The sequence below is a fragment of the Emys orbicularis genome, chromosome 6, assembly GCF_028017835.1.
Source record: "Emys orbicularis isolate rEmyOrb1 chromosome 6, rEmyOrb1.hap1, whole genome shotgun sequence".
In the NCBI taxonomy this organism is placed as follows: domain Eukaryota; kingdom Metazoa; phylum Chordata; order Testudines; family Emydidae; genus Emys; species Emys orbicularis.
The window spans coordinates 49,757,642-49,776,143 of record NC_088688.1 but is presented as its reverse complement, the minus strand read 5'-3'; the positions used below and the strand labels follow the sequence as shown (position 1 = coordinate 49,776,143).

The window sequence follows — 18,502 nt, the reverse complement described above, 5'->3', positions numbered from 1 at the left end:
ACATACTTAGGGACATGTGTGGGGTCGTACTCCGTCAGATAGCTTTTGATCTAGCATGGTCTATGTCTACACGAGCTGCAATCACGCCACCTGACAGCAGTGTAGACATACCCTTAGGGAGAGTTTTCCAGAACCAAATATATCTCACTATCAGGAAATTTTTCCTCATATTCAGCCTAAATGTATCCCTTGTTAAATTTCATTTTGTTGCTCCTAGTTATAATCCCATATACCTCATTATCCTCAGTGTTTATCCCCTTCCAATTCTGGCTGAACGTGGACCAAGAAAAGAGCATGTGCAGATCATCAAACCACCCTCCCGTAGATCTGCGCATTAGGAATGTACATTTTGACTAACAGAAAAGAAAGCTGGTAAGAGTTTAGCAGCTGTGATCATGCTTCAGCAGTACACCAAGACCTGGAGTAAAGAGCAAGGATCTCCAAGGCAGAAAAATGGTGCAGTTTCATTTTTTTGTATAATGCCTCCTGCTTCCTTTGTATTTTATCTCCCTAACTTTCTATTCAAGACACTTCTCAATAGCTTGTAGAGTGGCTGTTGGTTTTACCAACAATCTCATCCACCTATCTATCTCAAGTTATCTAACCACTTTTCCAATACCACACTCTTAAATTAGTTTTGCATTTTGCATAAAAATAGCCCTGGGCAGGTGTTTAATACTCCATGGGTTTCTTACCACAAAATGTGGTTGACTCTAATTGAGCTGCAGGAGAAGGCTGTGCCTAAGCTAGAAGGAGGTGCCTTGAGCAGTGGAATGGGAGATATGGAAAATGAAAAGATAACCGGAAATCAACCAAAAAGAAAAAGTAGTACTCTGCAGTGAATGAAATATTTACATTGATTTCTGTGTTGTTAAAAATTTAATGTGTGATTATAAAAAATAATAATCATGAGATATTTTATGGCCTGTGGATCATAAGGAGACATTCTGGACTTAGCTAATGCTGCTGATACAAGCTAGACAGGATTGGGCTTAGACATACTTCAAGGGGAAACCTCCAAGGAAAACCCAGAGTGCTTATGACACTGATAATCTGAGTAGAGAGTGCTTTTCTCTCTTATTTATTAGTAAACCAATGCCCCGCAATAGTTAAAAGGCACTATGCCCTGTGGAGGTGACTTTTTTTGGATGAGATATGAAAACCTTTACCATTTGTCACTAAAGATTTCATAGCACTTTGTATAAGAGTAGGGGTGCCTTGGCCAAATTCCGATTTGATAATTACATTCTGTTTATTTCAAATTCACTCTGTAATTTTACTTGGATATGTTATACTTCTTAATATCCTTTCCTAAACTGTTGTGCAAAATTGCACTATGCTGTGTTCCAACACACAGATAGTGGCATTTCAAATGGTGGATGGAGTTATTCCTATAGAGAGAGAGTTACTAGAGTAAAGTGATTTGGGATTTTTCAGGAGGAAAGATGCTATACAAATGTGAGATATCACTGAAAGATATCACTTATGCCATATAATTTTAAACATGGTCACCATTACTATTTTAAAAAAATACATATTTCATAATAGCAATAAAGTACTTCAGATTCAGTTATCACAAAGCTTGGGTTCCTCAGACTTTGAAAAACTAAACTTTGAGCTTTTAAAATTGAAATAAATAGGTGACGTATTTATAGCCATGGAACTGTTGCTAAAACAGCCATTGGGCTAACCTTGAAAGCAAATATCTAAGGAGAGGTTGAAGAAGAAATTCAAGCCAGTTTGAGGAAAACAAATTAAATATTTGCAAAAGAACATAAAACTAAATACTTATTTCCTACTTTTTAAAATTTCCCTCAGCTATAATTTTTTATAATGGAAATAACACTTTTTCAAATTACTCTGTAAAATATTGCTGCTATATTTTATTTATTATAAGAAGAAAATAAAGGCCATATTCCATATTTCAGAAATATGGTTAGAGCAGTATAGCATTTCTTCCAGCAATATCATTCAACAATTTAACATTTCAAGTGTCTTACCTAAATCAGTGAAACATTTAGGGACAGATTGTGGCTGACCCTCATGAGAGGGCACAGCTGGGGAGCACACAAGGACTCTCCTCTTCCCCCATTCTGTGCTACCCTTGAATGAGTCCATCATAACTACCGTCTCTGCACTCCCTTGGTGCTCTCTTAGCCTCTTTGCAGTGACCCACAGAGTGATTTGGCTGCACTTATGATCTGGCTGCACCACCCACCCTGAGGCAGAATCTCTCCCCAAACTCCTCACAGCGTAAAGTGGAACTGCATTGTCTCTACTGAGGCCATTGGCTAAATGCTAAACTGTGACCCTCAGTAAGCATATACCCAAATTAACCCAACTTAATGCAAAATATTAATGATAAGAAACTAGTTCTTACCAAAAAAATGATAAAATAGAAAAAATGAAAAGCATCCCTGAATCATCTTTACTTTATGGCACCCCATCAGACTGCACAGACCACTTACAATATCAGGCAGAAGCCAAAGAAAGCCAAACCCAATCCAAGATAATACTACAAATTTATAATGTCCATATTTCCACTAACCCCCAATAAAACAAATCTACAATATCTAAGTGTCTGTAAGAGAAACAGATGGATAATCGCTGGGGCAATCAGAATTGACATTTTCTCCCTAGAAACACATGAAATGGAGTTCAGCACTCTTCATATTTATCTTGTAAGCAAGGAGTCATTTTGTCTCTGGAAAAATATAACAGATCTTATAAAAATGTTTTTTTGTTTAAACAATAAAAGAACTGGATTATAAAACATGGCAATAAGACACTACAAGGTATTTTTGTAGATTATTAAAATATGCCTTGGGCAATGATGACATGACACTTGGAATATTTATTCTCGTATGTTGCAACTTTTTGGTTTTGAAGTTGAATTCTGGTCCTTCACACACAGTCTGAGTAAAAGGCCCTATCTACCTAGCATGAAATGTAGTTGTAGCCATGCTGGTCACAGAATATTAGAGAGACAAGGTGGATGAGGTAATATCTGTAACTGGACAGGTCAAAAAGAGCTCTGTATAAGTTCAAAGGCTTGTCTCTCCCACCAACAGAAGTTGGTCCAATTAAAGATATTACATCACCCGCCTTGTCTCTCTACCTATCTCGGGGCAGGAGTGGAGTTCACTCCCCCTCCCCCAAATCCAGTAGCAGGGCACTGAACACTGTTGTAGTCTGACTGCTACTACAGTTCATGGCCAGTAGTAGTGGCCATGACAGAGTGTGCCCTCCCCTGTGCAGGACAGTGGATCCATTTTACAGACACACCGGCAATGTCCACACTATCCTACCCAAGACCACCAACATAGTTGTGCATTCTGCCAGACAATGCCTGTGTGGCCTCTTCTCATCTGGTCCTTCCCCTATGCAGCAGAACAGTGGCATTGGCATTACATTTTGGGTCCTTTGAGCCTGCCCAGGAGAACACAGGAATTAGCCCTTATATAATGATAGATACATTTTTTAACATAACACATTCACATAACAAGCAGAGTAGTCACTTACAAAGCTGGGGCTCAATCCCGATTCCACGGAAGTCAGTGGGAGCTTCATAATTGGTTTGAATGGGAGCAAAATCAGCTCTCTCTGGATTATAAATCCCCCCCAGACTGGCATAGACCAGGATATAAATTACATATTCTTTCCTAACACTGCAAGATAATGCTTCATCTTGTAGTTTATTGTGAGCAATTAAAAGAAAGCAGAAAACCCATGTAAATCCAATTCATATCCCATATCAACAGTTACATAAATTTCCTCTCTCCAGAGCAGTATCCCTGGAACTCAAAACTGGTGGAACATTGTGTTGATTCAGGCTCTTTTATTATTCATTGTTTAAATCTAAATTTTGAATATTTTGCCTCAAACTTTTGAGATGCCATGGATATCATAACTGCCTATGTTCTTATCAACTATCACCATATTTTTAGTAAAAAGAACAGGAGTACTTGTGGCACCTTAGAGACTAACAAATTTATTAGAGCATAAGCTTTCGTGGGCTACAGCCCACTTCTTCGGATGCATAAGTGGGCTGTAGCCCACGAAAGCTTATGCTCTAATAAATTTGTTAGTCTCTAAGGTGCCACAAGTACTCCTATTCTTTTTGCGGATACAGACTAACACAGCTGCTACTCTGAAACTTGTCATATTTTTAGTGTCATCTTGCTTGGTAAAGAGCATCTAATTTCTAGAGCTGGTCAAAACTGGTCTACTTTGTCATGAAAATTGAAAAAAAATGAATTGTTTTAATTTTTCAATCAAAAAATGTTTTGAATTTTTTGTTTTTGATTAAAATGTTCAGAATGAAATTTGTCAATGTTTTGTATTGAAACTTTTTTCTTTTTTTGTAGGAAAAATCCCTCTTTCTCTTACCTTCATTTAGTGAAAAACATGGTGTGTTTTCCTCCACTTTTGGTCTCGCTTCTTTCCTTATGCTCCCCCATTTTTTCCACTGGGGGAGTGCAAATGGGGAAGAATTGATGTTAGAAAAAGTCAGGGGGAAAAACACTTTTTCTCTCTCACTTCTTATCTCTCCCCCTCATTGGAAAAAATCCACTGTTACTTTGTGTTACTTTCTCTCACTTTGAAACAGAGAGTTAAAAGGTGAGAGAAAGCGTTACTTTAAAAAAGCAAAAGTGTTACATTCTCTCACTTCAATGTTTTTTACATTTCCTCCATTTTTCTAGTGGGAAGGGGGGGATAAAAACTGAGAGAAGGTCGTATTTTCCCATTTCAAAATGGAAAAAATTGAAAATATTTTAAAATGTCTGTTTTTCAAAAAAATAAATAATCAAAGCTGAAATTAATTAATTAAAAATATAAATTTGGATGAAAAATATCTACTAATTTTATTTATTGTTTAATTAAGCATAGAGATGGTCAACCTTTTCTTGAATTGAATCAACTTGCCACAACACTTCCCCATCAGTGCCAGCTATGGGATACTGCCTACAGGCAGGTTTTCCCTGACTATCTCAAAAAAACAAACAAACAAACAAACAAACAAACAAAAAAACCAAAGGGAACCTGTTTCCCAACAGATCATGGAGCCCAGGTCTGATAAGACCTTCATGTCTCCTGACCAATCACCCTATAGCCAGTAGCCACAGTATGACATGTCTATTTCTAATGCTGCTTATAGAGACTGCAGGACTAACACCTGCCAGCATTGCTGCTGTTGTGAGGAAGTTGCCAAGCAGCGGAGCAACATAGAGAAGACTCCATGAAGTCTGGGTTAGGAATTGTGTGGGGATGGAAGAACTGATTTTTTTCTGGGAGGGGGGGAGGAAGGCATATGGAACTGGATTGATGAATTTTTGGAAGTGGGAGAAGTGTATTTTACCCAGGAAATGTCACATGATCTCCAACTAAGGCAGAAAGTGTTGACGGTGCTCCTTGTTAAAATGTTGGCGGCACATTACTGACTTCACCACACACCTACAGGATCTACTTGGCAAGGCTCTATAATTATGGTAAGCGAACCCTCATTTTCTCTCTTCCTGAAAACTTCTGAAAATCCATCTTTTTCATGAAGTACTCAAGTTGTAAATGCTACACAACACATTTCTGTATCATATTGTGTCATACTGTATTGTACTGTGGGCATACCATCCCCTCAGTAAAGAGGGACCACACAAGGCCCTATGAACCATTGCAGTTGCATTGAAGCTCATAAAATGAGACTTCAGTGGTGCAGAGGGCATTGTATTTCCTCTATAACTGGGGTGACATTCAGCCCTGGGCAGAAGGCAATTAGGAGGCCTATACACCATGTAAACTCCATTTAAGGTCTTAAAATAGGACTTCAGTGGTGGATAATAGGTCTTCTGCTCTGCAAAGAGGACTGGAAGGGGTTAAGGTGGCCAGGTAGGCCTATTAACTCCACAGGCTGAACCTGGAGGAAGAGCCAGGGAGCCGGGATTGCAAGCAGGTTTAGCTGTGCAGGAACAGGTGGGGCCTATAAAGCCAGGACACTGGCAACAAACAAGGGCTGCTGCTGGGAAAGGGTAGTCACTCCCTGGGAAGAGGGAGGAGTGTTTGGAGGCTGCGGAGTCATGTAGGCTGCAGCAGTTGTAGGAAGCAGTCCAGGATAGAAGCAGTGAGGGCTGGGAGAGGAAAGTCCAGAACTGCTGGGTGTAGAGTCCCTGGGCTGGAACCCAGAGTAGTGAACGGGCCCGGGTTCCCCTACCAGCCAATGAGGGTGTAGCATAGACCGGCGGGGCAGTGAATAGGAAGACTGTCTGGGTCTCTGTGAGAGTGATGGAGAATAGAAGGACTGTACCCAGAAGGGGGGGGGGGGGGGGGGAAACACTGAGTGACCTAGCTGGAGGGCTGAGTCATGAAGAGGATGCTGTGGTTACTGGGATGAGAGAGGAGCTGCAAACCTGAGAGACAGACAGTGTGATGGCGTGCGACCACGGGAAGGGGTGTCAACCTCAAGAGCTAATCTCAAGAGTGACCAGAAGGAGGCGCCAGACAAGTTGTGAGTCTCCTGTGACATTCACCTTAAGATTGTAAATTAATTATTAAGAGGATTAATAATATCACCAGATCCCCAAGATGAAAATACAGCCTTGTGTGTATCGTTTGAGTTTGTTAATTTGGGTACCAAGCAATTGGGTACCAAGTAAAAAATGGATCAGTAACATGAACTTTAAACATTTTTTCAACAGTTGATATCAGTTACCGTCTTTCTAAATCTGTATGTGTACAGTCTAAATTCATTTAGCTATTTCTTTATCCAAAATAGTATATTTATGTAATTTTGCTGCAGCTAGGAAGCTGAAATATTTTTGAAACACTGAGGGCCATGTGACATTGAGTCAGCTTTACACAGAACATCTTCTCATTTCACCTGACTGAAGATCTGGTGATATGCTTCCACCCTGCAGAATATAAATATGCTTTCAGATTTTATTGTTACTAGTAAGGAAGACAACTTCTTTTCAGGTAAGAAAAGTGTAGGGTACAAGGACAAAGTTTTATTTGTTTTGTAATTCAAAATGCCAACAAACAAGCTTCAGGGCAAGTTATTGTATGAACATCAACCATGTAAACTGTGAATCTGCAACCTTCTCCAAGAGCCATATCCATGAAGCTAGACCTGCATTTGTAACAAGCATGCTATTGGCCCCAATTTTACCTTAGATCTGCCAATTGTATGTGCTTGTGAATATCTAAGGAACGCAAAACATCTATGAGCCAGACTCAGCCCTCAGAGATAGACAAAAATGTATTTTTCTTCCAAATGGTAGCATCTGGCTCTTTGGGTTTTTAATATACCTACCAGCTCCTACCACAATGTTATAAATTGTCACAGTTCATTTTCTGTAATAGTTTATATAGTCTGTGGCAACATAATATAAAACACAAGACTACTGAAGCATATGCCTCAGCAGGCTACCTTAGGTATACTTGTATCATATACATATATTTAGGGTTTTGTTTATTGTGTTTTACTTGGGCATAAGCTTCAGATGCATGAAGAAGTGAGGTTTTTTACCGACGAAAGCCTATGCCCAAATAAATCTGTTAGTCTTTAAGGTGCCACCAGACTCCTTGTTGTTTTTGTGGATACAGACTAACACGGCTACCCCTCTGATACTTTGTTTTGTTTCTTTGTTTTTGTTTTCTTTAAGTAAACCTTATTGCCTAAAATCTCAACAGATAATTTTCCCACAGTTGTTAGTGCCTTCTGTTTAAAAAAAAACAAAAACACCACCACAACAGAAACATAAAGTCACCCATGTAATGCACCTTGTGCAATGGAATGCATTTCATAGCATTAATGCATTTAACCTGTTGTGATTGTGATGTGTGAAAAATCTTTTACCCTTATATTTGGGAATCACTGTCACTCTATTTTGTAAACATTAAGTAAAATACCTTTTAGATGCACCTTCTCAGCTTACGGGCCAAATTCTTGCTGGTAATACACATGTAGTATGCATACCAGAAAACCTGTATGTAGCAGTGGGAGAGAATGTTGGAGGTTGCCTGCCTCTGTTCAGGGTCCTCCCCAAAATTATAGAGACCTCTCAGCATGTCTGTAACTGAAATAGTGTATATGTGGGCATGAGTAAAACAGGGCTTGGCTATGGGGAAGCTAGCATCAACCATATGTATTTGTGTGCCCATATGTATCAACACAGACCAGTGCAACCATGCCATGAAAAACTCTACTCTCAGCAGAAAAGAACTGTAGTCACAACTGGTAGAATATGGTTCATATTAGTGACACTTTTGCAGCATATTTGTGTCCATTAAGACTGTCTATTTTAGGAAAATTGCTATCAATTGTTCTGTACAGTTGTTTTTTCCATGGAGTCTTCTGGGTTTACATGACATGGCTGTCAAAATGCCTGTGCCCAGTCTACAACACAATTTACATGGCTAGAAGCACCAGGGAAACTATACAGATGCAGGAAAATGGCTCAGAAATGTTAGTGTATATGCACTGTTAGAGGTCAGTTTCATCACATTAGCCTGAATTTGGCATGCTCAATGTGTTTATTTGGACGTTTATTCATGTTAGAAACACATGGCTATATGAAATAGTTATAACAAGACAGGCAATATGGTCCATAATGAATAAGCAGGAGACATGGAATTTATTCTTGGTTTTGTCACTGATCTGCTCTGTAACCTTGGGCAAGTCACTTCACTTCTCTGTGCCTCTGTTTTCTCTCCCACCCTTCCTCTGTCTTGCTTACTTGGACTGTAAACTCACCTGGGCAAAGACTGTCTCTATGTTTATACAGTGCCTAGCATAATGGAATCCTGATCTTGGTTGGGGCCTCTAGGCCCTACTCTAATACCAATAAATTATTATTTCTATTATTATTTATAACACCTGAAATACTTGTTTGTTATAGTGACTCCAGAGTGCTGTAAAAATAAAAACATACATTTTGGGAACACAGGAGTTGCGGCACTTCATGGTCCATTCAGCTGAGATTCCTGTGTTTGACAGTAGCCAGTGCCAAATGTTTCAGAGGAAAATGCATTAAACCCTGAATGAAGTAGTAATGGGATAACCTCTACCCGGTTGAGAAGAAGCTTATCCTGTGGGCAGGTTATCTTTATACATTGGAGCATAAGAATTTACATCCCTTCCAAACTTATTGTAATTCTAGGTGTGTTCTCTCACAAGTCACTGGTGGAGCTCTGGCTCAAATTGTTTATCCAGGGACTGAGTTTTTTGTAGTTTATCCAAGGCATCATGGAAGGACCACTTCTCAGGAGTGAATCCTATATCTACAGAGCACGGACTGTGTTAACAAAGGCCTTGTTTCAGAATGTTTGATTATGGTAATTGGTTTTAAAATAAAAAGACTAAAGGGAACATCTGAATTCTCCCTTGTAAAAACACACTACAGTATTCTACAGTAACTTCCCCAAGTTCTGCAGCAGTATTATGGTGCAATGCAGGAGTCTGGACAATTACTACTGTAGATTATGGCAGTACAGTATTTTTTATTATATGGGATATTATCTTTGTGAATGGAGATGGGACCTCAACCAAAATCCTCAGGGCAAGCATCCTCGTTCCAGAAGGTGACCTGTGGCTCTGCACTTCATGACTGGCTCTATTTAAAATAGGCGAAACTGAAAGTTCATGCATGGAGGGGGGTGCATATTTTGTGGCTAGGGTCCCTATGGAGTGGTGACTGGTAGGGGCAAAAGAGGGTGCCCCGTGAAGGTACTGTTCCCATGCAGTTTTGGAGAGGAAAAGCCCTGTGCTACATGTCAGCTGAGGATGGGGGGGAGGAGGGGCAGGTTTGGCCTGAACTTTTCTCCTCCGCTGGCCTCTCTCTGGGGGCCTGTGTGCTGAGGCCGGGGGTGGGGGTTGCACACCAAAGGCAGGGCGGTTTGCTGGGCCCCAGGCCCCCCACACCTTGTTCAGCCTTGGGCATTGTTTGCACACCTCGTCCCTTCTGCTTCCGGAGGCAGCGCCGGGGATGATTTGCTGCAGATGACATCAGCTGTGGATGCTGGAACAGCGGCAGCAGCAACGCGCCGGGATGTGCCGGGTCCCCCCCTCCTCCCCGGGTCCCAGCCCTGCACCGTCTCGGTATAAAAGCGCCGCCGCCTCCCCGCCCGCCCTCACTCGCCTGCTGCCCGCAGCCCGGCACCACTCGGCAGCTCCGCGCCCAGGAGGGAGGCACCGCTGGAGATAATCCTTTCCCTCCCTGCCCCCCACCCCGAGCAGCAGCAAGAGGAGGAGAGGGGCTGGCAGGATGGCGACCGTGGTGGTGGAAGCGGAGCCGGACCCGTCTTGTAGCATCCCCAACCCCGCGTCCCCCTCGCCCAGCCTCTCGCACCGCTTCCTCGACAGCAAATTCTACCTGCTGGTGGTCATCGGCGAGCTCGTGACCGAGGAGCACCTGAGGCGAGCCATCGGCAACATCGAGCGAGGTAAGCTGCCCGGCCCGCCCCCGAGAACAGCCCTGCGGGTGGGGGTGGGAGGCACGGGGACAACCACAGGTTGCACAGAAGTCCTTGCTGTTGTCTCCTCTCCCCCTTTTATCGGCCATAAATGCCCCCGGCTCGGCACCCACCCTTGGCTCCTCACCGCCTGCCACGAGCGGGGCTGCAGCTCGCAGCGTCCGGCGCCAGGAGTCAAGATGTTGCCTTCACTAACCCACAAGGAAAAAAGAATCTGATGCAACCACTCCCTTTGCTCGGAGGGGGAAAATCCTCTGCTCCGAGCTGCAGCGCAGCGCCAACAGTTGGCAACGGGGCTAGCCCAGTCCAACCCAGACAGGCTTCAGCCTCCTCGGCTGGCTGACACGCGCCTTGCAGGGGTCGGGAGGGTAGCCTGGGTTGGAACCGGCGGAGGGATGCAGCTGTGGTTCCTGAAGCGGTTTTGGTGGTTCAGTTTGGCGCATGGGAGGGAGAATTTTCCTCTTAGCTCAAGGAGCGCCCCACCTTGCGTGTCATCATTGCCCTTTTTACCATTTCAGAAGGAAAACTGGGGAAAGCCAAACAGAAATCTCTGCCTGCTGGAGAGGGGGCTTCTTATTTTCTGCCCTTTTCCTTTACCCCCCTCGGACCTACAGCCTCTTAGGTGTCACTGCTCTATCGAGAATGTCCAGACATAAAGGACGGGGGACAAAGACTGCAGGAATCTGATCTTTGTGTTCAAGCCAATGTTAATCTAGTAGTTTAGGTGCAGTATCATGAGACATACATGGCTATTAAATCCATAAAGCAGCAACAGCAGCAGCGATGAAGGAGGAGACTCCTTCTATATCGCATTGGCTTCCCTCACACAAAGATCTGCAGTTGGCTTTTGCTGCACCCACGTAGCCTGAGACACAAGGAAGGAGAAGGTGAACGGGTGAGACAACAGACCTCTCCCTCCACTGCAACTGATCTGGGCCCCCCCCCTCCCCAACTATTTTTGCTTCTCTGTGTCCCCCCCCGCCATTGTTACTGCGCTGTGCTAGTGGTTTTTTCTGCAGAGGTCGTTCCGGTCTTCTGCAGCAGCAGCAATGCCTCCCTCGCTTTCTCTATTCCCCTCTTGGTGCTGCTGGAGTCTGTCTGCCCAGAGATACCGGCTCGTGGGCGTGGTGCAGTCCGCACTGCGGTCCCTATGGCAGCCCATAGCGGACAAAGGGCGTTCACATAGCCAAGAAAAAATACATTTTAAACTGTTATTTTTAAAAAAACAAACAGCATTTCCTCACTGCAAAATAAAATCCAAGGGATTTGGGGAGCTGTAGTTCTGAACAGCAAGGAACCCCTGAGCAGGATCTCAGCTGCTTCTATTGTTTCTAACTTTCAGCAATAAGAATTTTTTTTTGCTTTAGAGAATTTTACAGAAATAGATTTTATAGAAGAAAAACAACAAAGATTTAAGTGATTAAAATTTAAATATCTGAACATTCACTCTCATAATCCTTACATTATCCAGCTACAGGCTGCTGCTATGACTCAGAGTATTTTTGCTATATTTTTTTTAAAAAGTCACAGCTCCATCAAAATATAAGTGAAAATCACGATTTTCTTAATCAATCCTTGATATTGTTTCTAAATAATAGATTTCAGTGAATTGGAAAATGCTATGATTGCACAATATTGATATGCAGTACAAATAAAATCATTACTAGATGCCATAGTTTATTAAGCTACATTACCAATGTTTTTGTAACAAATGTGTTTTGTTTTTTTGGGCTGATGAGGGTAGAGATTTCAGAAAATGTCCATTGTCAGAGAGAGATCTTTAAACAGTGAATTGGTTACCGTTCCTGGTGTATAGGTGTGGTTCAGCAGTCCCAATAGGACTTCAATTGTCTCTTCCTATTGTTGCTTCAAAACCCACCATCTGTTTTACTTCATTATTTTTTTCCAGATTTATTTTTTACTCCTTTCTGATTAAGGATTAGCTAATCACAGCTAACCACCTTTTAAAATTACCTTTTTTATAGTTATAGCTGCCATTGTCTTCTAGTGAAAACTGCTGATGCTGTTGCTCTGCTCTGTAATTTAGAGTGACTTGGTCATTGTATTTTCCTAATTTTACTCAAGTTTTGATTGAGTTAAAGCTGAGTTGGCTGCATTTTTAAATAAAATTATTAATAATTAATAGAGCAAACGGATGTGTCTTCTGCCCTCAAGACGTCTGATGTCATCCTTCCTCAAGAAATCCTCTTCAGGCTCTTGAAGCTTCTGCTGTGTAATTCCTGCTGTACAGTTTCCATTGCTGCCACCTAAACTCACAAAGCATAGCATCTTTTAAAATTTTAGATATTTATAAGCAACCCTGTGGGCTGTCTACTCAAAATGTTGGATTAGAAGTCACCTCTCTCCTGCAGGTGGCAGATGATCTGATTAGGAATTCAACTACTGGAGATATCACTGATCTGATATTCAGCTGCTTTGTTCTGGATTAACACACTGGGGGAGTCTGTAGCTATATATTTATGGAGTAAATATGGGCTTGATGAACCTCTTCTTTTCTGAGGAAAGCTCACTACTATCTGGAAAAAATAGTCCATTCCAAAACCATCCATTCTCAACAAGGCCTTCAAGAGTTCAGCGTCCCTGTTAACTCTTCTTCTTTGCTGTCTTGTCTGGTATGTCTTTTGAGCATCATCATTGAAGATTGTGGATTCTTGTACAGTACTGAAGAGAAACAGAATCAGAGAAGATATTATCTGATAATTTACGTCAGTGGTTTGGTCTTACGCAGCCTGGATGATTGCAGATTTAGTTGCTTTAAATTTTATGAAGAGAGGGTTTCTTGTTTTGAGTTTGCCAACAGTATTTTTAAATTCTGAAATATCTCTTTCTGTATAACTACTTGTTTTGAAATGGCAGTCTTCTAGTGGTCTAGGGTTGCCTTCTGATGTGTCAAAAAATGGCTTCAAGATCTATCCACAGACTAAGGCTTGTGGGTGTGCCCATTCTGCTGTATAATTAGTCCAGGGTCTAGCGGCATCTGTATTCCTAATATCCCGGAAAGAAGTAATGATCCTAGTTCCATTGTACTTCCACTGACTGCATGCATAACAATACATATATTTATCTTTAAATTGTCCATGGTTTATAGTTCGAGATTTATCTCCATCTCACTTAAACCTGATGTTATCACTTTTACTATTTGAAATATGGTGTTTATATCAGAAATGCTGAATCATGTACAGAAAATGCTCTTTAAGATAAAGAAAATAATTACATATAATTTTAAGCTTATTTTCTTGAATCTTCTGTTTTGCACGTTGACAGGCTGAGCGATCTGGCTCTGTTCCAGTATTGTATTGTAGAATCTCAATCTAGGCATAAATCTGCACTCTATACATTTGCATCAAAAGGATGTCCATGTACCGAATGATGGCAGGACAGACACTATGTACCTACAACATCACTGAATCAACATCTGTGTTGCTTAATAGGTCTACCAAATGCCTGTAGTCTATCCCTAAACAACACCATTGCTCATCATTCAGGGTTTGCTATTATAGGTCAATGAGCTGTTGTCTGGAGCTTGCCTGAGTTTAGAACTTGTTTAATCACCATTGTTTAGCTTCATGATCTATGGTCAGTGTACATTTACAAAAAGCATTTCTCTGATGTGCTACTTATCTGGATGATGTTTGATGCTGGGTATAATATCTTTCAGATTATTCTTGATTTGAAGTATTTGACACATGGAAATAATTAAATATGAACACTGTGACTGTGGTGTATTTAATTCCCAAATTCACTCACCAAAAAATGCACTGCATGACCAAGAAGTTTCTAGCAAATGAAGATAGGAAGACTCCTAGAAGAGGGTGACCTCTGGAGCCTACATACAAAGATGTTACAATTCAAGTAGCGAGAGAGTCCCTCTATAGTTCAACTAAGTAATTTAGTTAGGGAATTATTTTAATAAACTATTATGAAATGTATGGAAAATTGTATATTTCTAAAACTTATCTTTTAAAAATTGTTTTAATTGCAGTTAATTAATAAAGTGACATACCCCAATATCAGGCACATTGATAGTCTGGCTGAAAAGTTATCATAAAAACACTTATGAAAAATCATCAAAAGTAGCTACTCTCTATGTGCCTTGTGGACCTGCTGCAGAATGAGCATTCCTATTATGTCATTGGTGGCACAAAGTAGCTATTGGATCAAAATAGCAAGCTAAGAGTTAAATCATCTCCTCCCCTGCAAAATCACATGGAAATGGGAGAAATAAACCTGTATTTCAACAGATTTGAAGCTGCCAAAAGCATTAGATGGATTTTCTCTCTATAGCAAAGGCCTCTGGAGTGGGCAAGGGGCAAGGCCCTTGAAATGCAGATCCTCAAACTTGTATGGGGAATCCAGTCCTCAAACCTATTGATCTCAGGCCAACCATGCAGAGTGCTGAACTGTCTCTGTGACTTCTCTTTCTTTTCATCCCTACCATCCAGTGTGCCTCCCCAAGGAGTCAAGCTAGGACTAGTTTCCCCCCCCCCCCCTTGAGGGAGAAGAAAGTGGGAAATAGTACTGCTAGTTTGAGCATTAACTCCTAAGTCATGTTGGAATTTCCAGAGGAAATGCCAGGGGATGGTACCATATTGAGTGGCTGCCCTCACCCTTACTCTAGCTCCTCCAACTGGGTCCTCCCTCCCCAAATACTGCAGAGCCCCAACTCCACAGTTGCATGACAGGACATGTACAGAAAAGAAAGAAAAGCCAGAGAGACAAGTCAGCTTATGGGAATGGGAAGAGGCAGATACCATTATAAGCTCTGCTGCTTTCCCTCTGCCCATCCACTTGCCATCCAGCTTGGCTAGTTTGTGCTTGTCTAATCACCACACCCCAGCAGAAGAGGATGAACGTTTAAATTTATTTTCAGAGTGGTGTGAGTCTCTGAACCTTATTGGAGAACAACTGCCTACACACTTTTTCACTTTTTAAAAAATAAAGAATTTTTGAGTTGTAGAAAAATACAAAACATTCCAGACCATTTCATTCATTTCATATTTGGGTTTCTCATTCCTGTGATATTTAAACTGGTAACTTTATTCCCCCCTCCCAACTATAATCTTTTAAAAATATTTATTATGGAAACATAAGTTTCAGTGCCTTACATGTGTCAAGAATCTCCCTCTTTAAATAACTGAGAAAAGAAACTGGACAGCAAAGTAGTAGTACTGTTTCCAAGTTAAATTAAATTTAAGAGAGGAGATCAAGTAGTATATTTTATGTTTAAGAGAGACAGAATTTTGACACTTCTTGAACAAAGGGAATAAAGTAACAATTTATATTTTCACTTTAAATGAGATGGCTCATTGCTATCATAACAGCTCTTCATTAAGAGATCTGCCAATTTAATACTTAAAGTATTGGGACTATAATAAATGTAAGCTGATGTCATTTTTTCTCTCATGGGAGCAAACACAATGATCTTGTAATGTGGCTAAAATATTCCCCCGAATCATTTAGTTTTATGCAATTCAGTAGCTAATGATCAGTAAAAACAATGTATTATTATGTTGCAAGTCAGTTTGGGGGCATATAATATCAATAAATATGTCATAATGCTGCAGAATCAACAAGCAATTCTCAGATTGCAGGAGCCACCACTTTTTAGCACCAATGAACTGACTTTCCCTCATTTCTCACTGACCACTGTCTTCAGTGGTGTCGGAATGTTCAGTATCATACAAGATTGAGCTATACAGTGAGTGCAAATGAACAAAATAGCTGTCAAATGTGTGGATATGAGAGAGAGAAAGGATGGGACACAGGCAAGCTTTGGAATGGAGAAATATTTAACTCTGATGAATGAGAATCCAAAATATTCAGTTGAAAACTTTCAAACCACACATGTTAAATATGAATATATATTGTGTTTTGACTTGTAGGAATCCGATCATGGGACACGAATCTGGTTGAATGCAACTTAGACCAAGAACTGAAACTTTTTGTGTCTCGCCATTCAGCTCGGTTTTCTCCTGAAGTTCGAGGTAAGAGTTCTTTTTAGTTTTGACCAGTGTTTGGCATAGCTTTAAAAAAAAAAAAGTAACCCAAAAAACCCCAAACCTCCAAAACAAAAAAACTACTGCATAACTTAGCTTAGTTTTTAGTCTCTGACACAGGATGATTTTCTCTATTTAAAAAAAAAGCTTCAGACATTATATTATTTTGTCAAAATATTCAAATATCTGATGCAATATATTTGATAGTACTTTGTAAGGTAAGCCAACTAAAACCTATGCTTTAGTTATGTTGCATGTTCAACGCTATGTTCAACTTCATTCCATATTGATATTTGGGTGCTACTGAGGTTTAGGCAATACTCATTATTTGAATGAGTGGTTGTTTTCCTTAAGGTAAAGTGACAGATTAACAGCCCTTGAGACTGGAGGTCTTTTATCAGAATAGGACAGCACAATCCCAACAATGTGCCTTGATCCTGAATTGGATGGACTACTTCTAGAGAGGGAGGAGGGGTGGTTCATTCTCTAAAATCGTTCACTCATGGTTCTCTCTGAGAGTAAGTCTGTAACAAAAGGTGGAGGTTTTGTGTCATGGAAATGTGTTCACAAGGAACTGGATTTAGCCTATCAACTCCTGCTGAACAGGTCACCAAAGAGCTATCAAAAGGTAGTAACTTTTGGTCACTACTTACTTGGGCTGAAATTGAACTGATAACTGAAAGATGAAAAACTCTGTAGCCCTGTAACAGTTCTCTGCCCCATCCATTTCCTTACTTATGGTACATTTTGGGAAAGAAAGAGTAAGAAGTTTTTGCTTTCTCATGAAGTTCAGGTATTTCTTGCATCAGAGCAGGCTCTGTTCAGCAAATTACTATCTTGGGGCACTTACTTTAAACAAGGTTATACCCCATCCCTCAGTTAATGAAAAGGGTTTTCAGCTGCCAGAAACCATAGATCCCCTGAGATCTACATAAAACTCAGGGGAATCCAGTAGAAGACATGTGCCTCAGCACCAGTTCCACACAATGGAATATTGTAATTTAAAGATTAATACAATTTTCAGCTGATTCCCCATAGTTGGTTGGGGAGGGGGAGAGGGCCCTGCTCCCCTTTAATCTCAAGTCCACCCCTTCTTCACACAGCACCTCAAACTGTTTTGGAGGGCCTTCTGTGGCATTTGGGCATGATGGAGGGGCACTGCTACAGAAATGATCCCTGGCCACCCCTTTGTTATACAGAAAGGGAGGACTACATATGGATGTGCAGGGGAATGCATGTGACCTGGCTTACTCTGGGATTCATTGTTCAGTCAAGTCAATTTCTTTTCCCCTTACAAGTCAGCTTTTTCTTTCCCCCTATTTTGACTACACTAATGACTACACCTGAACTGCTAATTTTGCAGTATGATAAAGCCCTTCAGAATTGGTATAATTCCTGTTCTGTGAACATGGCTTGTATAGTGTTGTGTCTGAGTGGGTCAGATAGAATTTTCCACTCCCCTGCTTTGAATGGTTGAGGGAACACTTTTCTTTCACTTTCATGGGAACTGTGGACTTTTATGGGAGGCATGAAACCTAAATCTTCTCTTCTGACTTCTCTGAAAGCCTGCTTTTCATATGAGGATTTGTTCCTATAAAATTAATTTTATAGTTTGTTGTGAATCATACAGAATTAACTTCTGTCATTTCATGGGAATCTGATGATTGGTAAGTTTTCTAACTTTTTTTTTTTAAACAAATCTTGAGTTTAGGCATGTGCGCAATCAACCTTAAATGTTAATTAATACTATACAGTCTTCTCAAAGGAATGTAGGTTGTTTTCACTGGTGAAATATTTGGGATGTAAGTGTAACAACTAATGCAGCATAATATTGACTAAATAACATTAAAATTACTGGTCATGAGCATGGTAGGGATGGTTATGAAATGCTGCTACAGCAGATTCCTAGAATCAGTATCACAAATTGTAACAAAGAGATTCTGATGATTCTTGTCTTGCAGTATTCACTCTGTCATCTTGGATAACACACTGGAGCTTTTTCTGTAACTTTGTGCAGTATT

General features: G+C 40.7%; 1 protein-coding gene across 1 annotated transcript in view; it reads left to right on the top strand.

The window, feature by feature from the left end:
* The first annotated feature begins 10,256 nt into the window (after positions 1-10,256).
* Positions 10,257-18,502, top strand: part of MAP1B (microtubule associated protein 1B) — a 109,703-nt gene continuing 101,457 nt past the window's right edge. Inside the window, exons 1-2 of the mRNA XM_065406378.1 lie at positions 10,257-10,434; positions 16,368-16,469. Of these exons, the coding sequence (XP_065262450.1) occupies positions 10,257-10,434; positions 16,368-16,469 (280 nt within the window). The remainder of the gene's footprint in view (positions 10,435-16,367; positions 16,470-18,502) is intronic.